The sequence below is a fragment of the Natrix helvetica genome (genome assembly GCF_964273705.1).
Source record: "Natrix helvetica genome assembly, chromosome: 1".
Taxonomy (NCBI): domain Eukaryota; kingdom Metazoa; phylum Chordata; class Lepidosauria; order Squamata; family Natricidae; genus Natrix; species Natrix helvetica.
In genome coordinates this window covers 191,145,734-191,172,076 of record NC_138548.1, presented here as the reverse complement: position 1 = coordinate 191,172,076, position 26,343 = coordinate 191,145,734, and the positions used below count along the sequence as shown (strand labels likewise).

General features: G+C 40.8%; 2 protein-coding genes across 2 annotated transcripts in view; both read right to left on the bottom strand.

Moving 5' to 3' along the window:
• PHC1 (polyhomeotic homolog 1) overlaps positions 1–4,303 on the bottom strand; it is a 174,020-nt gene extending 169,717 nt beyond the window's left edge. Inside the window, exon 1 of the mRNA XM_081936902.1 lies at positions 3,990–4,303. The gene's annotated coding sequence lies outside the window, so the exon portion shown is untranslated. The remainder of the gene's footprint in view (positions 1–3,989) is intronic.
• A 5,752-nt stretch (positions 4,304–10,055) lies between these two features.
• On the bottom strand, positions 10,056–24,048 carry AICDA (activation induced cytidine deaminase; the record flags this gene model as incomplete). The annotated part of the gene is made up of 4 exons (XM_081946784.1): positions 10,056–10,125; positions 10,360–10,475; positions 20,712–20,982; positions 23,881–24,048. 4 exons carry the CDS (start codon positions 24,046–24,048, stop codon positions 10,072–10,074), a joined length of 609 nt encoding a protein of 202 aa, XP_081802910.1. The 3' UTR covers positions 10,056–10,071.
• Positions 24,049–26,343: the final 2,295 nt, after the last annotated feature.

The following is a 26,343-nucleotide window of genomic DNA, read 5'->3' as shown; positions in this document are numbered from 1 at the left end:
ACGTGGCAAAAAAAGCAAGAAGAGGAATTAGAATTAGTAACTAAAATGCAAATAACTAAGAAAGTGAAATACTTGGGGATCTGGATGTCGGCAAAATGTTCTACAATTAAAGATGACAATTATAATAAACTAGTGACACAAATAAAGAAAGATTTAGAAAGCTGGAAAAATATTCAGCTATCACTAATGGGATGCATAGCCACAGTTAAAATGAATATTTTACCAAGAATTTTATTTTTGTTACAAGCTACATCTATTAATCCAGATAAAACTTTCTTTCAGGAATTAAACAAAATAACCACTAGGTTCATCTGGCAAGGGCGAAAAGCGAGGATTAAACTAAAGTCAATACAAGACAGCAAGGAGAGGAGGCTTAGCATTACCAAATTGTTACCAAAGTGGTAACAACAACATGGATGAAGGATTGGATAGAGTTAAAGAATAAAAGAATCTTAACTTTAGAAGGCCATGATCTGCAAGCAGGTTGGCATACATACCTATGGGATGATAAAAATAAAACGCACAAATACTTTCAAAAACATCTAATTAGAAATGCGTTATTGCAAACCTGGCTCAAAATTTTAAAAAACTACTATGTGAAAATCCCGAATTGGCTATCCCTGACAGAAAGGACGACGCACCCAAATTTTACAGTTTAAAAACAATTGAAGAATTGGCAGAACAAAACATGAAAGTTGACTGGCTAACCTACTTGCAAATCAAAACTAAACACAATAATAATACTAAATTATATGGCATCAAAATGGAACCACACGAATTGGACAAAATAATCCAAAAAGTTCAGAAAGAAAGATGATAGGAAGAATATATAAATTTCTCCTGGAGTATAAAATGGAAAAAGAAATTGTGAAAGAACAAATGGTAAAATGGACAAAGAACTAAGGCTACAATATTGAATTAGATAAATGGGGAAAAATTTTGGGAGACAAATTTAAAAATGACACTCAGTTGCAGACAAGGAAAACCAGTACAATTTTTTTAAGGATGGCACCTGGCACCAGTAAGTTAGCAAAAAATTCAGCAAACACCTCCCCAAAATGTTGGAAATGTGAATCAACACACGGAACTTATTATCATGCATGGTGGACAAGTGAGGAGGCTAAAAAGTATTGGAAAAGGATTAAAAATTGGCTAGAGTCAATAACAGGAGTCAAAATAGTTGGAAGCCAGAAGTTTTTCTACTAGGACAATTAACTAAAGAAATCCAGGGAAAAGAAGAAACAGAATATTACCAGATATGGGATAAATGGTATAGGTGGATGGAGGAAGAAACAAGGATCAATGGAGTCAATAAAGCCCAAAAATAGTAGTTAAGGAGAATTAACTTATATATATGCATTCAGGAGAGTTTAAATTTACTAGATGTAATCACCCAATATAGCAGATAGATGAGTAAAATAAGAGGGTTAAAAATGGTGAAATGCAAATGAAATATACTAGAAGGGGAAATAATAAGGAGAATTGTATCGATTTGCAATTGCTATTAGAAAGAACAGGAAGTTCCTGTTCGTGCTGTATTGTGTAAATGTAGTGTATGTCTAAGTTCTCTGTGTGTGTATTTTGTATGTTTGTAAATAAATAAAATACATATTTTTAAAAAAAATCTAAAACTAATTAAAAAATCAAATAAATTAATGTAATAAAATCACCCCCTACCTCCCACCTCAGCAACAGCCATATACACAGAAGCCATATAATGGGCCCATCCCACTCTGGGTTCCCCAGAACCACTGGCAGGGCCAGGTCTTCAGCGCCTTCCAGAGGAGTATTAGAGTGGTGACCATTTTAATCTCTGGGGGAATGATGTTCCAGAGAGAGAGCTACCATGGAGAAGGCCCTTCTTCTAGGTCCCACCAGGTGTATCTCTCTCGGGGATGGGACCAGCAACATTCCCTACCTCCCCGCTCTGATGGGTTGGGTAGATATGATTGGCAAGAGACGGTCCCTCAGATAACATGATCCCAAGCCATGAAGGGCTTTAAAGGTGACAACCAATACCTTGAATTGGCCCCAGAAGCAAATCAGCAACCAATGCATCTCATGCAGAAGAGGTCATGCATGTGCACATTGGTGTCTGCACAAAACCATACGGACTGCTGCCTTTTGCAACAACTGGAGCTCCGGATGCTCTTAAAGGGCAGCCCCATGTAGAGCATGTTGCAATAGTCAAGATGAGAAGTGAACTAAAACATGAGTGACTGTGAATAGGGATTCACGACCCAGGAAAGGGCTTAACTGGCACACAACTCGCAGTTGCGCAAAGGCCCTCCTGGCCATGACCATCACCTGCTCTTCAAGCAGGAATCGTGAGTCCAGGAGAACCCACATATTATGCACAGGGTCTGTTTGGGGTAGTGCCACCCCACCCAAGACCAAAGATGGCAATTCTCCTCAGCCAACGAACCCCAAACCCAGAGCCACTCAGTGTTGCCAGAGTTTAGTTTCAACCCGTTGCTTCCCAGCCAACGCCTAACAGCCTCCAGGCACTGTGAGAGGGAGGACACGGCATCACTTAACTCATCATGACTGAGACATACAGCTGAGTATCACCAGCATTTAGTGATACCTCAGTCCATGGTGACAGATTATCTCACCCAGTGGCTTCATATAAATGTTGAACAGGAGTGGAGAGAGTACCAAGCCCTGCGGTACCCCACAAAGCAGTGGGTGAGAGGGTGGATCTCTCCCCTCCTATCAACTTTTGTTTTAAAAATGTATGCATCCTACTTTTTCTTTTGTCTCTCTTCCCCCCCCCCACACCTGAACATTCTAACCCCTAACCCTGGAAAAAAGAGCAAACTTTCAAGCACAGCTAAAAACAGTTATAGGGACCATGCTCTCTGCACTGACTCATATCAATGTAAAGTTAACAATTTCAAAACTATTGCAAAATTAGCCCATGTACTCTGCCAGACATTAAAAGTCATTCCTGCAAGCAAACAGCACTAATGGCTATAATTTTGGAGAACATTTTCTTAAGGCACCTGTATTCATCGTATTTTCTCTACTGAAACTTACGATAAAGGCACTGAACTTATTTAATATCAGAAATTATGTTGCTAGAAGCAGGGGAAGAAATTTTGAAAGAAATAACATAATTCCCCCATGCGTTCTGAATCAATCTTCAACTGCTTGCATTTTCATTCTCCTTAAAAGGACGAATACAATGTTCTGACACAATTTGCAGTTTAGGTTTTCAATGAGCGAATATTTCTTTGTCCAAGAGAAAAAAATTAGAACGTGTTTTAATTAGGGCAAATCCTAAGGAAAGAACAGGTAACAGAACAGAGTTGGAAAGGACTTTGGAAGTATTTTAGCCCAACCCTCTGCTCAAGCAGGGACCTCCAGTGATGAAGCACCCACAACTTCTGAAGACAAGTTGTTCCACTGATTAATTGTTCTCACTATCAAAAAATTTCTCCTTAGTTCTAAGTCGGATGTTTAGATACCAGAGGCAAGTTATGTTTAATTTTTATTTTTAGTCTGATGCATTTCTTGATACCTTTTATCTGCCATTTATCTAGCCGCAATAAAATCTTGAATTTCTGAGTGGAGTAAATGTAGATTTTGGAAGTTTGTTAGCCAGCTCCGGAGTTATCTCCCTTGTATTTTGATGCTTTTAATCAGTAAGAAACTAAATGAGCCTTATTCTACAGAAGTCGGTCAGACGCTTTTCGGCAGTCGTCTTCTCTAGTAAAATAATAACGCGGGAAACACGTGTTTCAAGTGCAGCTATCAAAGGAACCAGATAGGAGTGGAGCAAGACAGACTAAACAATTGACCCGGGATACCGCTACTCATTGTGTGAACAATCAAGAGACCTGGGAGAAAAGCAGACCACGAACAAGCAGATCACTAACAAAAATGGTGCGAAACTGTATGGGGCGAAAGGAGAGGGAGAACCACAACGGCTGCAAGAGGAAAAGCGACCTGTAGGTGTGGTCCTGGGTCGGGCACCACTTCCTTACCTCTGGTTCCAGCTAGGCCTAGCGTCTACCCCGAAGGGGGCGCGCCAACGACCCAGACCAGCCCTCCCAGCGACGGGAGGGCGGGGCGGAGCCGGGAGCCGGCGGCGGCCGCGAAGAAACCCAGGAAGGAGGGGAGGGGCCCAAAGGGCTGCCACTGCGCCCCCTCGGCAGATCGCCTTTCCCGAAGTCAAAGCCGCTTTCCGATATAAACCGACCACTCCGCCGAGTGTTTAATTTCCTTGGTTCAGGCTTCCCCCTCCTTGTCTTCTCGTTTACCCACTTCCTGCCAAAGGGGGCGCCAAAAGGCGGTTCTTCCGGAGCACATGACTTGATTTCGCCTTGAGCCCTTGACTAGCGAGGTTTGCAGTTGCCATGGTGATGGGGACCGGGCGCTCGAGGTCGATCCTTGTTGGTATTGGGCGGGTCTTGATTTCGATTGCAGGCAGCGCAGAAGTGAATGACCCGCGCAAGCTCTTTCTGCTGTGGTGGTTAGTAGTTCAGGAGATACAGCTTAGACGAATACGTTTTTCTTGACTTGTTGAATTTCTGCGAACAAGGATTCATGAACTCTAAGGAAGGAAGGGAGGCAGGCAGAAAGGAATGGTCCTACTAGACCACCGCTTCAAGGAAAAGCGGGAAGCACACGGGGTTTGAACGAAGCTGTCAAAGTGGGGACTAAAGAGAAATACTAAATTCATATACATGTAGAATTGAAAAGGACCTTGGAGGGGTTCTAATCAACATTACATGAAATTTCCTGAAAATCATACAATAAACAATAAATGAACAACATGTGGTACTTCGAATATAAAAGTACATGCACCTTTACATCCCTAGGTAAGACACCTGTGACACCAACACATGTCCTTAATCCATTTAAATAGTTAAAGAGACATCATATGCGTTTTCTTAAATATTAAGCCAGACTTCTGATAAAATATTTTTTATTCTTAAACAGGTTTAAGAGCATTATACACTGCTTTTACTTAGTTCATTCTGAGCTTCGGGTTTCCTGATTTCATCCTTGCAGATTCAAGCTATTTGCTGGTGGTCTGTTTTAGTTATGTGTCCTTTCAATTTTTTATACTTGTCCTTTTTGTCTCACAGTTTATGGGAGAGTTCTTTATGCAACTATGCTGCTTTTCTCTGGGGTCCCTTGTTTTTCTTCCTCTGTAGCATTCTGTTATACTGGACTTTTATAATCTCTGTTTTTCAGTTTCCCGGGCATCTTTATTTGTTTTCCCCTTTAGGATTTCAATCTATAGAATCCTTCCAAAGCTATTTGGACTTTGGGTTAGGGTTAGGGTGCAGCAGCAGCAGCAGGGGACCCAGCAAACACTCCTCCCCCCTAGTTAGCACGCGGATTGGAGCCCACTCTCAACCAACCCCAAAACCTGCAATTAGAAAGAAAAACTCCTTCCCTTGGAGTGAAGTTTGATGGGAACCTGCAAAAATTGGGATTCTTTGTGGTACACATGCTCACCTACATGCAAGAATATAGGCGTGATTTTCAAACCCAAGGATCCTGAGTGCAGGTGGTTACCCTAGCCCTGGAAGGAGCCGCTGCCAGATGGATGGTGACCCTACATGATGCCAATGCGGCAGAACCACGGGACTTCGACCGTTTCATAATGGCCCTGCGATGATGTTTTGCAGACCATGAAGCACACGACCGCATTAAAGTTGTGAAGCAGGGACGGCTGCCAGTGGCAGAGTGTACCAAAGGATTCCGAGACCTGCCGTGTCGTGTGAACTGGCCAGAGGATATCCTGGTAAGCTGGTTCAAGGATGGGCTTGAGTGATGACCTCTACAATGCCTGCGTGGCCCAAGGTGCACCGAACCACCTACATGAGTGGTATCTCACTGCCGAAGAGGCTGAGATCAACATGGCCCGGAACCAGTACCAAGTGAGGCGAATGTGGAAGAAATCCCCACCCCAATGGAAGCAAGAAACTTTCAATTCGCAAATGGCATCTTCTCCGAAACCCTCAGCCTATTTCAAGTGTGGAAAGGAGGAGCACCGAGCTGCAGAATGCCGTTCTCAAACACCGGCTAGGAGACGAGAGCATTCATTGGGGGGAAAACCTATGAAACCTGGCCAGCGCAGAAAGGAGAAGGCCCTGAGGAGCAGGGAGATTGTAGAATCTCCACCCCCTCACCTCTTTGAGGAGGAAACCCCGGCTTCTCAGCAGGAGGAACCATACTCATTCGGAAGCGACCCAGAGGATGAACCACTGGTAAGCAAACCAATTAAACCACTTGCCCTCCCCCTAAGACTCTTTATCCCCAACTGCGAGGGGGGGATAAAAATTTCTGCTTTAGTGGCCTCAGGGTGCATCTGCTGTTTGATCAGCCCAACCCTGGTAAGAAAGTTGAGGATTAATGTAAGGAAATTGAAAAACCCCATAGCTTTTTGCCAATTAGATGGATCAATAGCAGGGGGGGGAGGGGAGCCAGCTTCTTTTGCCACTGAGCCTCTACAGATAGGCATTGGGAACCACAAAGAAATACTTACATTTATAGTTGGCACCTGACATGGAATGGCCGCTAGTTTTAGGCCTTGCATGGCTGAAAAAATGAAACCACAAAATTAATTGGAAGCAAGGCACCATAAAAGGTTAGATGCACATGTCTTTTGCTGAGAATCCATACAAAGAAACTGAAAGGGCCAAGAAACAGCAATGCCTGCCTACACTATGCCAACCCAGGGCATACCCAAAGAATAGATTAGAATAAATAGAATAGAATAGAATAAATAAGAGCATATAACTACTGGTGCAAAGTCAATGAAATGGAGACTGGTAGACTCCACAGGTCAGTGATGGCGAACCTATGGCATGCGTGCCACAGGTGGCACGCAGAGTCATTTGTCAGGGCATGCAAGGCGCTGCCCTGTCAGCTGGCCAGCGCGCATGTGCGCGCTGGACAGCTAAGTTCACCCTTTTTTAAAGCCATTTTTCGCCCTCCCAGGCTCCAGAGGCTTTATAGGAGTCTGGAGAGGGCGAAAACAGCCTCCCCTGCCCCCCCGGATGCCCTCCAGAGGCGTCAGGGAAGTCTCCGGACAGTCCCTGAAGCCTTCGGAGTGCTCAAAACGACCCTCCGAGCAAACCAGAAGTGACTTCCGGTTTGCTTGGAGGGTCGTTTTGAGCGCTCCGAAGACGTCAGGGAAGCCTCCGGACGGTCCCTGAAGCCTTCGGAGCGCTCAAAATGATCCTCCGAGCAAACCGGAAGTCAATTCCGGTTTGCTCAGAGGGTCGTTTTAAGCTCTCCAAAGACGTCAGGGAAGCCTCTGGATGGTCCCTGAAGCCTTCGGAGCTCTCAAAACGACCCTCCGAGCAAACCAGAAGTCACTTCCGGTTTGCTCAGAGGGTCGTTTTAAGCTCTCCAAAAACGTCATGGAAGCCTCCGGATGGTCCCGGAGGGGGTCGCGCCTATAGTGCGCGCATGCGCATGAGGGTCGCACATTGCATTATGGGTGCGGCACGCCCGCACACGACCCCCCTGCGCTCCCCCCACTTATGGCACGCGAGCCAAAAAAGGTTCGCCATCGCTGCTCCAAGTTATGTCTACTAGAGCAAATAAAATTACAATCACAAATCTCCTGGATCACCAAACTAACAAATTTTGTAAGAAGCTGTGGCCTTCCCCTCTCTTGCATTACACAAGAACTAAAAAAAAAAGCTGCCCAAAGAATTAAGGATATAGAAGCACAAAATGATATAACTATCTTTAGTAAGGTGGGTATCTTGAAATTGCTGAGTAAATACAAACATACTTTTCAAGTAGATAGCTATTTGAAGTTACAGCTGCCAAAACATGTTAGGGAGATATTTGCATGAGTGAGATTCAAACAGCTTGACGCAATGGTCAGATATGGGAGATTCTATACCCTACAATGAGTATCTCTGCATTTACAGAGTGGCAGAGGTAGACCTGGCTCACATCTTATTTGATTGTTGCTTGTATAAGGGGGTGAGAGACAGGTATCTTGGTCTATATACCAAACGAATGGCCCATTGGGATCCCCATATCAAAACAACTTACCTTATGTCCGGCAGAACCAGAAAAGAACATTTAACACAGCACAGTACTTAAACAAAATGGTTCTGTTGAAATCTGCATATGTAGGACTAATTGGGGTAGATTGCAGGGGTGACACCGAAATATAATTTTATCATATTTTATCTATATCTTAAAATATTGTATTCTATTCCACTTTCATTTTAGACTGTATTTTATTCCAGTTCCATTTTAAATCGTATTTTATCAAATTCCATTTTATATTGTTTTTATCAAATTTTAGTAATAATTTGTTTCTGGAACGTTGCACTTCGATATGGCCCAAGGGCCAATCAATAAAGACTCATTGTCAAAAAATATCATTATTGCAATACATATTTATTTTACATTACACATATTTGTACATAATAATCTCAATTTTTACAGGTCCCTCAAATTGTTCCAGTATAACTCTGAAATGCTTTCCCTCACTTCGCTAGCATTTGCAGAGCACAATGTATAATAGTAAAATTATAAATAAAACTTTCTCTCTTTGCCTGTGAATGAAGAGACCGCTGTGGTCCCTATATTGAATAAATTTGCATATACTGAAAGGCAATATTTTAGAAATGATTATTCTTCATCAATAAAAGTAATTTTCTCCAACTGATTGATAACTTCCTTGTCAGAAGTCCTTATTTAGTTAAGAGATTTTGTATTACTTTAATTAATTCGATAACATTATTGTAAATGTTGTAAGACATGAAAAAATGTGGCTATTTTTTAGTTCTTATTGAAAAAAATAGCATGGAAAAATCTACATCTAACTTAACACATTATACACATTTAATATACCCGTGATGGCAAACCACGCATGCCACAGGTGGCACGTGTAGCCATATTTACCGGCATGGCAGCCCTCAACAGCCCTCACCTCCGGGGTGTATGCATGCACCGGCCACCGATTTTCAGCCTTCCGGAGAGCTGGGGAAGGCTATTTTCGCCCTCCCCAGGTTTCAGTAAAGCCTCCGGGGCCTAGAGACAGTGAAAAACAGGCCCAACGCCCCAACCAGAGGTTCAGGAATGAACTTCTGGTTGGTCTGTTGGGCTTGTTTTTCACCCTCCCCAGGCTCTGAAGGCTTTTCTGAAACCTAGAGAGTGTGAAAATGGCCTCCCCTGGCCCCCCAGAGGCCTAAGGAGGGCAGGGGGAGGCAGTTTTCACCCTCCCCAGGCTTCAGAAAACCTTCCAGGGCCTGGGGAGGGTGAAAATTCCCCCTGCATGTGAGGGTCGCTCGCATATGCACGGTGGGGGGGGGGGTTCGCTCATGCATATGCAGGTGGGGGTCACTCGCACATGTGCAGGTGGGTGGGCACGCACGTGCACAATAGCGTGCACACACACAGTTTTGGCACATCTTTAGAAAAAGGTTAGCCATCATTGTTAATCCAAAGTATGAGGCTCTTCTGGTGTATCTTTGAAAATACTTTCTTGCAAGAGTGTTTTGGCTTACAATCATGACACAATGAAGACCAAGCGTAAATCCAGTGTGAAAACAACAGTGCCCTCCAGATTTACAGTGGGCCTCTACTAGTAACAATATGGTAAAATGTATTTGTTTCTATGCAGTGTTAAGGCCTCAAGATTCAAATTTCATCTTTTCTTCCATGAAAACTCAAGAGTTTTTTGTGGATGCTAAATACCCTGGCAATTTTAAAAGTTTTATATTTGACCTCCACATCATTCTAGGAGATTTAATTAGATCCTTTTGTTTAGTACAAACGGCTAACTTCCTAAATTATCTATTTATTTGGCTGACCTTTGTGATAGTAATAGAAGTGTGGCCGCATGCCTTGGACAGTTCGATTGGATTGACTTCTTCCCATGAAGGAGAGAGTACAAAAAGTCCCAGTATGCAAAAGAAGTTCATTCAGAAGACCTTGGCATTTTTTTCTTTAAAATGCTTTTTTCACAATTTGATACTTATGGTAGGAAAGAAAGAACTGGGAGAAAAAGTTGGATGTTGAAGACTATCACAAAATATGTTGGCATCTTTTCATCTTCATTTCTTTCCAAGCCAGAATTTAAAGTCCAAGGGTTTGGAAAGCATCTCGCAGGTCATCAATTTCATAAAGAGGCTGTGAATCAAGGAGAAATAAGTGATCCAAAAGCAATTATGGGAATATGAGACAAGATAACAAAGAATGACAGTAATAGGAAGGGGAGGGGAGGGTATGAACGAAAAACTAAGGCAAGAGAAGAGAAGAGCAAATAGAGGGCAGTGATTCTGCTTACACCAAGGAGAAGTAGGGAATGACAAGTGAGAGAAGAGTAGCAAAGAAGGAAGCTCAGTGAGAGAAGTAAATGTTTACCAAAAGAATACGCCTGAGTTGTCTGGTAAGACGCACAGAATTTTCATGAAGTCCTTCCCAGGCTTTGAAGGTTTTTTTGCGGTTTTCCACAAAGGTGTTCCAGCAGTAAAAATAGTCTGATAAGAAAGAGTCATGAAACATTCAAATTCAGTTTGATATCTCCTAAGGCTATGTAAATCTTTTGAAAGAGTTGCTTTGAGAATTCATGGGAGTATGTATAAAACATATCTTTTGAAATAAAGCAACTCTGTCTTTACTGGCTCATTTGACTCTTTTAGAAGTTGTTCCCACCTGCCTCCCCATGCTAATCTTTTGAAGGATTTGTACAGCCTTTATATTCATCTGAATATATAATCATACTGAGTATAATTAGTTTATTTTGCTTCAAGGTCATAATGCAGATATCTTCTAAATTTAATTGTATGATATTACCTTTCTTTGTCTAAAAATCAGCAAAATGTAATCTGGAGTAAACTAAATTAAATTAATTGCAGGGAGAACAATTTTCAAATCCTAATCCCAAGCATGATGGCAGTGAATCAAGTGGTAAGAAAGAAGGGGAACAAAGATACAAAACAAGAGATGCATGAAGCAAACACAGGATCAGCCAAACAGGACTCCAATACTCAAAAATATGAGGAACAAGCAAGGCCAACTTGAAATCTTTGTACATGGGGACAAGAATGACATTGTTGTCATTACTGAAACTTGGTGAGATGAAACCCATGTTTGGAACATATTGCTAGAAGAATTTAAACTGTTCAAAAGAAACAGACCTAACAGAAAAAGAAATGAAGTTGCATTATCTGTTAAAAAAAATCTACAGAAGTGCAAAAAAAACAAAGATGAAAACCTTGGATATTATAGAAAGAAACAGGAATGACACTGCCATAGGTGTATGTTACAGACTATCCAATGAAAGGCAATAGATGAACTTTTTGCTAATAAGTTAGCTAAGGTGTGCCAGAAGCACACTGCAATAGTATTGGGCAAGGGTGACATTCACATTTTTCCCTACCGGTTCTGTGGTGGTGGTCCTGTGACTGAGTGGGCATGGCCAGCTCGATGTCATTCAGGGCCATGCTCACTCAGTCACAGGACCCCACCACCACCAAGCCACGACCAGAGAACCCAGAGAGGAAAAAAATGTGTGTATGAGCACGAGAAGGGCTCACAGTGAATGCTGTGGCAGAGAAAATCCTAACTTTTCTCCCTCCATTTCCAGTGGGGCTGCTGCTCCATTTATTGTCCCCACCTGGCCCCCTCCCTCCGGGGGTCAAAGTACCTTAAAGGGATAAGCTGCAGCAGCTCTACTGGGAATGGAGGGGGGAAAGTTCAGATTCTCTCTGCCACAGAATTCAATGCTAAATGCAGCAGAGAGAATCTGAATGTTTTCCCTCCATTCACAGCAGAGCTGCTGCTCCCTTTATGGTCTCCCCCAGCCCCCTCCTTCCCGGGGACTACTTTAAAGAGACAGGCTGCAGCAGCTCCACTCTGAATGGAAGGAGAAACGTTCAGATTCTCTCTGCTGCATTTAATGTTGAATTTGTGGCAGAGAGAATCTGAACTTTTCTCCCTCCGTTCACAGCGGAGTTGCTGCTCCCTTTATTGTCCTCTGGCTCCCTCCCTCCTGGGGACTATCTGAAAGAGACAGGCTGCAGCAGCTCCACTGTGAATAGAGGGAGAAACATTTGGATTGGGTGGGCGTGTCGAGTGGCCAGAAGGGCCAAGTGAGTGGCCAGAAGAGGTGAGCAGGTGAGTTGGCAAGCATGGGCAGGGCCAACCAGGGTGATTTCTACTGTTTTGGGTAACCGATTCAAATCATACCTACCAGTTCACCCAATCTGATCCAATCCATTCACATTTCACCCCTGCTATTGGAGAACTCTACCCTGACATCAACTGGAAGACAAACTCTGCACCAAATGGGAGATCAAACAGGTACCTGACAAACCTTGCAAACACTGTCACCCAAACAATAGAGGAGCGAACTAGAAGGTCCGTTATTGGACTTCATTCTTACTAACAGAGATGAAATGATGACGGGTTGTGTGAAGTTCCAAAGAGATGACCTAATTAATTTACAAGCCTCGAGACAGAGTTCAAACAAAACCCATTCATTTGTTAGGATCAACATCTTAGCGTTACTTCTGTGGAGCCTAAACTGGCTTCTGCTTAATTGCGTTTGAACTTTACCCTCCTAACTCCCCCCTTCTGTCCTGCATCATAAATCATATTTGACAATTAGATTGTAGAAATATGAGATCAAAGGTATGCATGGAATCCTCCCTCCAGTGCCAACCTGATAATAGTCAGAATCTACCCAGTCAGAGTCCAAGCCTCTCCGGATCTGAGCGATTTTATCCTGCAGATACTGAACAAATTCTTCAGCCCTACCCTGCAAGCGGTCTTCCCCAGTTCCTTGGTTAAGTAAGGAGCGGGTCACCCTAAACAGGGCGGCTGGGCGGTTATCTGCGGACGCGATAAGAGCGGAAAAATATTGCCATTTTGCCGCTTCTATCGCCACTAAGTAGGATTTAATATGAATTCTTACTAGTGTTCGATCAGATTCGATCAGATTCGGACCGGCTGGCCCTCCAGTCACTCTCTAGGCGTCTTTTCCGGTGTTTCATCTCCCAGAGCTCCTCTGTAAACCAGGGAACCATCCGGGATTGACACCGGGTCAGAGGCCGCAAAGGCACAACACGATCCAAAGCCCCAGCGGCAGCCCTATCCCAGGCTTCCACTAGGGCTTCAGTCAAGCTGTGAGCAACGAATTCAGGAAAAGTCCCAAGCTCCATCAGGAACCTTTCGGGGTCCATCAGGTGCCTGGGGCGGAACCATCTAGTCGGTTCCGCCTCCCTGTGGTGAGGGGTAGCTGTATGGAAGTCAAGCCTGATGAGGAAATGATCAGACCGTGACAAGGGTTGAATAGAAATATCCTCTAAATCTAGACAAAAATCAGGTCGAGCGTGTGTCCCCCATTATGGGTGGGGTCTTGAATTAACTGAGTTAGGTCCATAGCTGTCATGGAAGCCATGAACTCCCGAGCTGACTCGGATGTCTCGCCATTATCCTCCTTCCTGAGCCAACACGAAGGGAACCATGGCTTGCGCTGACCTGAGTCTGGCACTGAGGAGTCTCCTGCGCTCGTACCCAGTTAATCACCTCATTGTGCAGTGGCAACAGTGGGAGGAGAGTCGTTGTCCCCTCCGCCTTGATATTTTGCTTGCGCGCACGCACACAAGAGATGAGCACAAGAAAAGGGCTGGATCTCTTCTCGGCACTGAGTTGCCTGCGAAGGACGTGGAATTGCAAAAGCAGGCGAGAGGCTCGTGCCTTCTCAGGGCAAAGAGCAGATTGCGCGATTGGGTCAGCAGAGAGCCACAGGAGAGTGGCCAAAGTCTATTAAGACTGTTACCCATGCTAAGCATGGGGAACAGTCTTAATAAGGAATCTCAGCATATGCGCATCCCACGTTCCTTTATTTTATTTTATTTTCCCCACCTTGTTATTTTCCCCACCTTGCCCATCAACCTCCATCACTCGGAGCGAGCTGCTTTCCCAGTGTCTCTCTTCTCCTCCTCCTCGCCTCCATTCTGGCTCCTACTTTCCACACACCCATACCCCTCTCCTTCCGCCATGTGGGGAACCCGAGCCGCTCCTTCCCTTCAGGCTGGCTTCTCGCCAGCCTCTCTACGGGAGGCGCCTCGGCGTCCCCTGTGAAAAGGTTGCTCGACCCCAAAAGGGGTCGTGACCCACAGGTTGAGAACCGCTGTTCTAAAGTTTATAAAAGCTCCACTCAATGCTGGTCGTGGGTGTATTTTCTTTTAGGATATGTGTTTAGTTTTTGAAATATCCCCATTCCCATCCTCTCTCCTTGCGGAATTACTGGTTTTGAATAGTTAGGTTAGTAGCAAAGCTAGTGTTGATATTGTGGAAATTAATGAAACTGAAAATTACAAAGAAGGACAAATAATTAAGCAGAATACCAGCAAATAGCCTGAATCTGCAAAGGTGAAATGAGAAAAGCTAATAATGAAAGCTCAGGATGAACTAAAACTTGTAACAAATATAAAAAATATTTTTAAAAAAATTCTTTCAACATATAAGAAACAATTTAAAAAGTCAAAGAAATGATCAGTCCACTAATGAGAGAAGATTGTAAGAAGTAACAGGCTGTAGAGAGAAATCAGAGCTGCTAAGTTCAGTCTTCGTATCTGTTTTCATGCAAAAAGATAATACAGCCAAACCAAGTTTCTTTTAACATGTCAAAAAGAAAAAAAAAACAAGGAAACTATTGATCCACCAAAGGGGGAAGGTGGCAAGAAGATGACACATAGGGACTTCCGGTTGATGTCACATTTTCTGAAGGTCATCTTGAAGTTGGGGCAACCAAACTAAGAATTGTGCTTGAGCGGTGTTTTGACAGAATGCTGGAGCTGGGTGAGATAATTGCCAACGCTCACTTAAATAAAATTTTTGGGAATATGAAATTGATGTTCTTAAATTAATTTCAGAGCTTTGGCACTTGGTGGTGAGGGAAACCTTGAGACTACAAAATAAAAAACCCAAGAAGAATTCATGCAATTGGGAAGCAGGGGGAAACCAAAGCATTCAAAAAGAAAAAATAACAATGAATTTCATAACAATGAGAAAATAGCATTTTTAATGTGTATTTTAAACTCCCTGGATATTTTGTTTAACTAGCTGTACCATATATGGAATAGAAATTCAGAGTGCCGTCTATTGGAGAGAAAAAACTGCTACAAAGTTTAGTAGAAGATCAAAATAGATAAAATAGGAGGTGGAAGATTTGACCTTGAAAGATAATTTGGACATTGTGAGAAAATTTAAGGGGTTAATGTGTTTCTCTTTTGTCCTTTTTTTGCTGTCTTTGAAGAAAACTAATTGTTAACTGGATTTGTTTATTTTTGGAACTGAATTACTATTAGACTATACTAATATAGCAGAGCACTCTACCTTTGAAGAGAAGAGAATAACTGAAGAAAAGAAGAAAAACAAGGAAACTAAATAGACTTTAAATTTGGATTAACTGTAAAGAGAGATATTTGGGGAGGTTTTAAAAGATTGTTAGATACACTATATTGCCAAAAGTATTTGCTCACCCATCCAAATAATCAGAATCAGGTGTTCCAATCACTTACATGGCCACAGATGTATAAAATCAAGTACCTAGGCATGCAGACTGTTCTTACAAACATTTGTGAAAGAATGGATCGCTCTTAGGAGCTCAGTGAATTCCAGTGGGGAACTGTGATAGGATGCAACAAATCCAGTCGTGAAATTTCCTCGCTCCTAAATATTCCACAGTCAACTGTCAGCTGTATTATAAGAATGTGGAAGTGTTTGGGAATGACAGCAACTCAGCCACGAAGTGGTAGGCCATGTAAACTGACGGAGCGGGGTCAGTGGATGCTGAGGCGCATAGTGCGAAGAGGTCACCAACTTTCTGCAGAGTCAATTGCTACAGACCTTCAAACATCATGTGGCCTTTCGATTAGCTCCAGAACAGTGCGCAGAGAGCTTCATTGAATGGGTTTCCATGGCCGAGAAGCTGCATCCAAGCCATACATCACCAAGTGCAATGCAAAGCGTTGGATGCAGTGGTGTAAAGCACGCTGCCACTGGACTCTAGAGCAATGGAGATGCGTTCTCTGGAGTGACGAATCGCACTTCTCCATCTGGCAATCTGATGGACGTGTCTGGGTTTGGCGGTTGCCAGGAGAACTGTACTTGTCTGACTGCATTGTGCCAAATGTAAAGTTTGGTGGAGGGGGGATTATGGTATGGGTTTATTTTTCAGGAGCTGGGCTTGGCCCCTTAGTTCCAGTGAAAGGGACTCTGAATGCTTCAGCATACCAAGACAATTTGGAAATTCCATTCTCCCAACTTTGTGGGAACAGTTTGGAGCTGGCCCCTTCCTCTTCCAACATGACTGTACACCAATGCACAAAGCAAGGTCCATAAAGACATAGATGACAGAGTCTGGTGTGGAGGAACTTGACTGGCCTGCACAGAGTCCTGACCTCAACCCAATAGAACACCTTTGGGATGAATTAGAGCGGACACTGAGAGCCAGGCCTTCTCGTCCAACATCAGTGTGTGACCTCACAAATGCCCTTCTGGAAGAATGGTCAAAAGTTCCCATGAACACACTCCTAAACCTTGTGGACAGCCTTCCCAGAAGAGTTGAAGCTGTTATAGCTGCAAAGGGTGGACCGAGGTCATATTGAACCCTATGGATTAGAAATGGGATGTCACTTACAGTAAGTTCATATGCAAGTAAGGGCAGGTGAGTGAATACTTTTGGCAATATAGTGTAGTTCTAAAATGGACTTTCAGCTATATGGAGAAATACTTTTGATGTTAAAAGAAGCTTGTGAATCTTTGATAGGTAATAAAGAAACAGAAAATGTGTTTAAACATATAGAAAAGAAAACAGGAAGAATTTGAAGGGGGGAATGTAAGTGAATACAAGAAACTAAAAATTTAGAAGAGGAAGAAGTAAAAAATAACAATCATTTAGACAAAGCCACAGAAATCTATAGCAAGATGGAAAGATTAGTAAGGAAAAGAGGAAAGTCCTCCTCAAAAAAGAAGGAAGCAGCTAAAAGACAAAAAGGGACATATTTTGCGGAAACAAATGAAAGTCTTGGTGTGGGAGGTGCAAAAAATAAAACAAAAAGGGATAAATGGGAAACAGGAGAAAATGCAATACATATAAAAATAAAGAAAAGAGAAATAGAACCTCCAAGACAGTGGGATTAAAGGCAGATCAAAAAATGACAAAAAAATGGGATCCTCAAAAGAGCAAGAGATGATGGATAAGAAGGAAAATGTTAACAGAAGAGAGGTATAATTATAGGGTAAATATTAATATAAATTATAAAGAGTTAGATCAGTAGATGGGGATATGAAAATAGATAATTTGATAATACTATTAATTTTGAATGTAATTTAAACAATGTGGGGAATTTTAAACTATTAATTGGGAAAGGGGAATTCGTGAGATTTTTTTTTAGAAGAAACAGGGTAAATATCTGGAAAAACTAAAAAAAAAGCAATAGAGGGCATATAGTGATGTTAACTATGTATAAAAATTGAATAAGAAAAGATAAAGTAATATGTATACAGAATAATATGATCGAAGTTGGTAGAGTAAATCTATGAGTAAAAATGATTAATTTGTAAAGATTAGTAATGATCTGTAAGCTTAAATGAATTAATGGGAAAAGATAAAAGATTATATAAAAGAGATGAATATTAATGAAAGTGAGGAGATTAGAATTTACTGAATGATTATAAATGAGATGTATACAATATGACCTGGTCAACACTTTGTCCATAAAATATGTATGATGGGGGGAGGGGGAAGAAAAATTGAAATAAAACTTTAAAAAAATAAAAAAAGATGCAACATAGCAGGGAGAAAAAAAACCTGCTTAATTTATTATTTGCATCTATCTTTAAACAAAAGGAAAAAAAACAGTCCAATCTAATTAAAACAATACTTTAAAAGACAGATTAGAATATAAATCAAAATAGGCAAGACAAGAAAAGACGTATCCACTCTAAATGAATTCAAATCACCAGGACCAGAGGGATTGCATCCCAGGAGTTGACAGAAGGAGTTGACAGATGTGATCTTGGAATCACTGAAACATATCTGTCAAGGATTTTGGAGTACTGCGGAACTAATAGAGGACTAGAAAAGAACTGATATGTTTCCAGTCTTCAAAAGTGGGGGAAATGGATCCAGGAAACTACAGAAGAATCAGCCTGACATTAATATCTGTGAAGATTCTGGAAAAGATAATCAACAACAGAACTGTAAACACATAGAAATAAGCAAAGCTATTTCCAGAAACCAGTATGTATTTGTCAAAAGTGCTAGACAGCCCTTTTTGCATTCTTTGACAATGACTAAATTAGTGGACCAGTGAAATGCTCTGGACATAGTATACCCACACTTCATCAAGGCATTTCACAAAGTAGACTATAGCCTACCTCTTGTTAAGACAGAAAAATGTGGGATAGACAGCATACTACCAGATGGATTTATAACTGGCTGACCAACTGTACTTAGCATGTAATCCTTAATGAAACTACATTCACATGGAGAGAAGCATGCCATGGGGTATTCCAATGTTCTATCTTGCACTTACTACTCTTCAGTATCTTCCCTAGATGAGGGGATAGAAGGGAAAGTCATAACAATTTTAAATGACACCAAGCTCTGGTAATAGCCAACACCTTAGATTATAGGCTCAAGATCCAAAAGAATCTTAAGAGACTTGAACACTGGGCTTATCCAACAAAATGCAATTCAGTAGTGAGAAAAATAAGGTTTTACACTTATGCAAAAAAATAAATAAATCAACAGCATAGGAATAAAATAGAGGGAATGTCGTTCAACAACAGTTACTATGAGAGGGACCTAGGTGTCCTAGTGGATAACTACTTAAGTATGAGTCAGCAATGTGCTACAGCTGCCAAAAGAGCAAATGCAGGCCTAGGCTGCATCAACAAAGAGATAGTAAGAGCACGTGAGGTGCAGGTACCGCTTTATACTGCAATGGTAAGAACAAATATGGAATACTGCATCCAGTTTTGGTGACCACAAAAAAAAGTTGAGACTCTAGAAAGAGAAAAGCAACAAATATGATTAGTGGACTGAAGGCTAAGCTATATGATGAACAGTTGTGTGAACCAGGTGTGTCTAGTGTAATAAAGAGAAGGATTAGGACTGATAGCATGAGAAAGTACCAACAGAGGAGGAAATTGTTCGGAAGATAATGAACTGTGCAGAAATGAGTAAACTTACATTTGAAATTAGAGAATTAGAGGATGAGCAATTTTATAAAGTATGGGACTTGTTTTATCAATGGTTGGATAAAAAAACTTGGAAGTGAATCTTTTCTTTTTCTTTACCCTATCTCATATGTAATAATAATAGAAAGTTATACTTAATGTTTTGAAAAAATCTCTCTCTTTTTTCTTTCTCTTTTTTTTCTCTTTCTATACATATTAAGCCTTTATTATGAAATAGACCATTTACTTATACGAGATAAGAATAATAATGTATTTAATGTATAAGAGTGAGATGATTTAAATTGTTAGGTATGATTGTGGCTGGTGACTATTTTATAATATAAAATGGAATAATGATGATGTAATGAACAATGGATGTGAATATAGATTAAAATATTTAATGACTACATGGATTGACAAATAATAACGGGAAATTAAATTTGGAGTTGAGGATGATTGGAAACTTTAAGATTAATGGAAAATAGAAATGTCTTATATGAAGTAATGAGTTTCTTTTTTTCTTTGACTTAATCTCCACCTTTATTTTTGAGAGAACGGTGATACAATTTTATAAAGACCTATTGCTACCTAGTACATAATTATAGAGATAAAGAAATAAGGGTTGTCATAAAAGAAAGAATACTATGGTAACTTGAACATGCAATGCTCAATGAAATATTTAACTATATTTAATGGATAATTAGTGACCGCATCCTTAATTGTAAAAACCATCGCACAAAAACTTGTAACCAAACGACATGCTTGATGAAAATGTGTTTTTTTTTACTTCCCTGCTCTTGTACCTTATGTGTTGTCTTGTCTTTTTAAAGAAAAATAAATAAATATTTATAAAAAAAAAAAAAAAAAAGAGAAGGATTAGGACTGATAGCAGTCTTCCAATATTTGAGAGTCCATCACAGGGGACAGATCTATTCTTCAAAGCACCTGAGGACAGAACAAGAAGTAATGGATGGAAAATCATTAAATAGAGATCCAACATAGCTCGAAGGAGCATTTTTCTATTATGGACAACAATTAATCAATGGAACAGTTCACCTCCAGAATTTGTGGGTGCACTGGAGGATTTTAAGAAAAGATTGGACAGCCATCTTTCTAGAATGGTATAGGGTCTCCTGCTTCAGCAGGGGGATGGACAAGAAGATGTCCAAGGCCCCTTCTATTATTCTGTATTCTGATTATAAAAAGCATGTGATATTTTCCCTACCTATTCCCAATATTATTTCCACCTCAATATCCTGTTATTAGACTATGGTAGTTTTATTCGGTCCAGTGAGGGCTAATTATGGTTTCCATAATGGTGAAAGTGGTTTTGAAACTCTAAAACAGAGATACTAAACTTACATTTTGCAAAGTTTTGGTTATAGTTTTTAGATATAGATATTTTAATATAATGTGTCCACAGCCTATGGGCTGGACATGTCTGCTTTATAGTGTTGGCTATATTTTGCAATCACAATTATTTATTATTCTAATGCCATCATTCTGTAATATCTTACCTTTGAAGGTCATGATGGCAATCTGAGCTCCTGCACGGTGTAGACGTCTCAACCCTTCAGGCTCAGCATTGCGCTCCTCACAGAAATACAAACGGGCAGCAAAAATTCGCAGTGTCAGATTAGGATATGCACACAAGAAATCAGCCACATGCCGGGCACAATCGTAACATGGGCTCCAGGAGGTGAACCAAGTAATACGGTAGCAGTGCCTTGGATCCAGATCCCAAGTGGAAATGTAACGCAGGAAGAGAACTTCAACATGGCAACCTGACTAAATAACAATGGCACAGAAAAACTGGGATATGACCATCATACAATGAAAGGTAGAGCCTATAAAAAACAAGATATAAAAAGTCTATAAAAAAACAAGGATATTGTTTTTTTTACAGGCTCAATCCCAATCAGGATTGTAACATATTTTCTTAGATGACTTCATGTCAAGTTGCTAGTGAAAAATTGTATGTATCTGATTGTTTTCCTCCTATATCCACACTCCTTCATACATAGAAATAATATCAAGTCAAAGAATCTGTCTGTTTGTCTGTCTGTACAATATTTCTGAGTGGACAACACATTTTAATTTAACACACTCCAGGTATTGTTTTGCCATTTATAAAAAGAAATATTGGGTGATGAAGGTGCACTTTTGGGGTGATAAATTAATCAGGAGGTCATTTCAAATAAGATTTCTACATATATATGATTTAAGTTTCAGAGCTTTTTTTAACCTTTAAAAGTTACCTGTCTTGTTTCTTTACAACATGCATCTAGTTCCATTATACTGATCATGCTGGCATTGAGATGCTTCCAGGCACAATTCCTAAAATTATCAATTAAAAGGCAGCTATTTCATTTTTCCCTCATTAGGTATTTGATACAGGGGTGGGTTCCTGTACCGGTTGTACCGGTTTGCTTTGCACGCACGCGCTACTCGCTTTGTTCATGTGCGTGCCCACCGCTCGTTGCTTGTGCATGCGCAGTCGGCTTAAAATTGTTCAGTGCAGGAGCAGAAACATGCCGTCAACGGCAGAAGAAACCAGGGAACCGGTTCGGGGGGTGGCGAGCCTGGATCACTGCCAGTTCTGTGGGTCAGGCCAAATCACGACTACTGGTTCGGTCAAACCAGGCCAAACCGGGAGCAACCCACCTCTAATTTGATAGCAGGAAAAAGACTCTTTAGAAGTGATGAATGAGGTCAAATGTTTCAAGGTAATTTTAAAGAAAACTAAAATTGAGTGTAGCCAAAGAAAGATCTTTGGTCTATTGGTCCTATTATATTTATTGGGGATATTTTTTTCTCCTCTTAATATTCAATCTAAATCTGGCTTTCTATAATTTAAATCCATTACTCTATATTCTGCAAGGAGAGAAAAGAGGTACTGATCTTCTTAAATATGATATTCTTTAAAACATTTGACTAATGTGTACTGCACCCCCACAAGGATGGACATTTTAACAAAACTTGAGGTCAGGCATTTGCTAGTACATAAAACTCTATGGGTCTTCGTTGTATAACTTGTTAATTCACTTGGGTTAGCATAAATAACTTGCAAGTATGCAAATTTGAAATTTAGGATAGAAAACAACTGTTTTTCAGATCTTAGCAGAGGGGCCAACAAATTAGACTGATAAAAAAGAGGAGGAATCTAGGTAATAGAAAATATGATGATGGACCAAGATAAGGCAATAGAAAATTTGGTGGATCAAAAAGACTGGACAATCACAAGTCAAACTCAGTGTGATGTACATTGTATTCTAAGCCTCTTGACCAATTAGGGATAGGATAGGCAAAACATGAAAAGATATAAATACATCTGGTGCAAGATGTTAGGTTTTTAGAAGGAACTATTCTAATATATTGAAATCAAATTCTCTTTCTTTCACCATCATTATTTGCTTCTACAATATTTAGGTATCTGCCACCAGGTTCTATATAACAGAATATCACAATTTTGCCTTCCTCCTTTTTAGGCTGTCTTTGCTATTGAAATAAAGTGTTAAAATCTATCTCAGACTTTTGAAAAATGGGATAGAACTCTTCAATGGGATATGGGATAGAACTCTTCAAATATCATGGGATAGACATGGGATAGAACTCTTCAAATATCTTAAAGGAATTCATGAGAAGACTGTAATGAAATCTGTTCCCTGTCTTCCCAAAGTGGATTAAGGAAAACATCAGGACAACAACCGATCTCCGCTCCTTCCGCATGAAACTCAAGACCCACCTGTTCCGACTAGCCGGCCTGGCTTGAATTATAGCTATTCTAATCCCTCTGGATACAATTTTAAATTAGGTTTGACTCTGGGTGTTTTAATTGTTTTTTAATTGCCTTTTGCTGTTTTTAATTAATTGATTATTTATTTATTGTGTGTGTATAATGCTTTTTGTATATCTCCTCCTTGTCATTTATTTGTTATGTAGTAAATTGTACGCCGCCCCGAGTCCCTTGGTGGAGAGGGTGCGGCATATAAAAATGATTAATAAATAAATAAATAAATAAATAAATAAATAAATTTTAATTGGTTAATGGAAATCTATTACACAAATGAAAGTGTAACCTGGAAACATTGGAGAGGAAAGAAGAATGTTTCTAGAACCAGCTTCACTTTTTGCCAAAGACTGGGCAATTTTGGCACAGAAAATAATCATTCTGTCCAATGTTCGAAAAATAACTGGAGGAGGGTAGGAGTTTTTATGCAAAAATCAAAACTACATTATCCATATTATATTGTAATTTAAAAATAATTCAAAATAAATGCTTCATGAAGCATGTCAACACTCCTCAATGCATGTTAATTGCACCCACCAAAGGATTTTCAAAGCTCTCCTCACCCATCATTATGCTTTGCTGGTGGCCCCAGAGATGTGGTCTGTGTATGCACACAGATATATACAAATATGGTAGCTGCCTTGAACAGTTGCTTTAGCATTTCAAAAACTCAGTTGTGCTTTGTGAAGCATTGCTTTTTTTCTTTGCACAGCCCTTTCACTGGTTCACAGGAAGACTAGTATTTGAATAAGCAAAATGATGTACTGTAATGAAATAAGCAAAAACCCAGAGTTACCTGACCATGTGGAGTCCAAGGCAGCTTTTCCCCCTGCTTTCACTTTTTGTACGCCTTTACTAGAAAAGATCCAATGGGAGCTAAATCTGTGTCCCTTTACCTTATTACGCAGATATCCAAAATCGAGGGAGCAGGATGTGGCACTATTCCGCTGTTTTACTACATAACAAAGGTAAGTTTCATGACGGCCTTTAGCCCATCTCATGTTCTTGAAATGGTAGAGAAATTTCTTTTGCTTCATTAGAAGACTGCAGGGAGGCAGGAACATTAAGAAAATTAATAGCACATATTTATAAATGAAGGTCAATATGAGGGAGCCACAGGACAAATGAAGAACTTGACAAAAGATGAGATTAAAAATAATGAACTCATTTAGTAGGATAAACTAAAGTATTATCATTTTATGCTAGGCGAAAGAATATACCCTATATCTTCAAGCATATAACATAAAAAAGATAAAAGAAAATCAATGGATATAGTTAATTTAGTATATAATGGCATGATAAGATCAACATGTTCCCCTGTAAGTTTTGGAATTTGTTTCTATACTCTTGCATGATTACTGAATCAGGTTGTCATTGGCACTGACTTGATGACACATCATCCATCCATCCATCCACAATACTGTGGATATCCAATATTCACAGGGTAACAGTCCTTAAATGTGTTTTTTTTTATGTTTCTCCATCACATTTTGCCATCAATTCTATTTTAAAAGAATGCTTTCTGGCCCATTCCATTCTCTTTTTTAAAAAAAAATTTAAAATTTTTTGAATAAACACAAACACCTTAAAATCATCTTTCATTACAAATTGTAGAAAGTGTATCAATTGGTTACAAAGAACTTTCATGCATCCCTTCCACAGTCATCACCTATGATTCATATCAAGTTATATATTTTACATCACATATATGTGTATATATATATATATATATATATATATATATATATATATATATATATATATATATATATATATATATATATATATATATTGCTATCATCATACCTCATCCTTCATATGACTATAGTTGTTTTAACGTCCCTTTATAACAAACATTCCAAAGTTTAAAACAAAACCACAAATTCGCATTCCATTATCTATTTTCAATATCATCCAACCACATTATACCTTATAACACATTTAAAATAAAAATTATGTTTAATAAAAAAAAATTTAGACCTCTTTTCTTAATCATTGTTTACAATTTATATCCAATTTCCCTTTTATCATGTCAATTACAAATTGTTACATTATTATCATTATCAATCATTTATTTAACAATAGTTTGACTAGGTTTAATTTACTTTTTCCCCTTTTTTCACCATTTAAAATTTATACCAAATTTGCTCTTATCAAACCAATATATACTGGCATGGATACTAACGCCAGCGGAAGATGGCTTCGGGAGTTGGCATGGGCGCGGTTGGAGTGGGGGGGGTCCTTCGTTGTGCCTCCCCGGTGTTGCCGCCGTTGCCTGGGCTACCGTACTGTGCCATTTGGCCATTTGCCCCCCTCCTGTGATATTATGGACTGGGTCAACGGAGTGCGGCCCTGGCGATGGATGTGTGTGCAGCTGGCATGGGCGGAGCTTAGCTGTTGGAGTCAGAGTTGGAGCAGCCGCCGATGCCGCCACTGTCCTCGTTGCCGCCATCACTGGCCGCTTCACCACCTCGCAAGCTAGCATCTACTGCGATTTTGGACAGCTGTCCGTTACCCTTACATATTGTCCCCAACACCGACTATTTTTATGATGGACATAGCTTCCTGCTACCCCCTTGAACACTGCTGGCTGCCCCCCCCCATGGACATGTCATCTCCTCGTTCCATCTCCCCATGATGTCATCCCGTTTGGTTGATGCCACACTCTCCTCTATGCTATACTGCAACAGAACTTTATTCCCTCCGGGAACTCCCCCTTTCCCAGGGATGGCCTTCTGACCTATCAAGACGCTTCCTTAATGATGGATCTTGGGATCCCGAGAGGTGGCATGCGAAGAAGAGATTTCTTAGGGGCTTTTTACAGGGGCTTTTAAACCAAATTTTAAGGGGGGGAGGGGGGTTGATTTGGATGGCTCAGACTGGCTTGGGGGGGAGTCTGCCAGGGCACAGGCCAGAGCTGACTAATGGGCGCGGGTTGGGAGGGCTGGGAAGGGTTGGGATTCCGGGAGAGACACTAAGCCATTCCATTGGGGGGGTTCACCATCTCTACTGTTTGTGGGAGAGGCAGATATGGTGGGGGCCGAGGGCCAAATATTGTTCGGAGGACGCAGGTTTGCTGTTTTAGAGCGATCGCGCCTTCCGACCCTCATCGCCCTTCTCGCACCCCCGGGTGCTTGGGATTACAGGACCCTGGTCTCCGGCTGGTGTTGCTTAACGCCAGGTCTGTGGTACATAAGGCTCCCCTCATTTACGACATCATACAAGAGGGTAGAGCGGACCTGGCGGGCATTACGGAGACCTGGTTGGGCCATGAGGGGGGGTGTCCCTTAGCGAACTATGCCCACCAGGCTTCCGGGCGTTTCACCAGCCAAGAGCCCAAGGCAGGGGCGGGGGGTGGC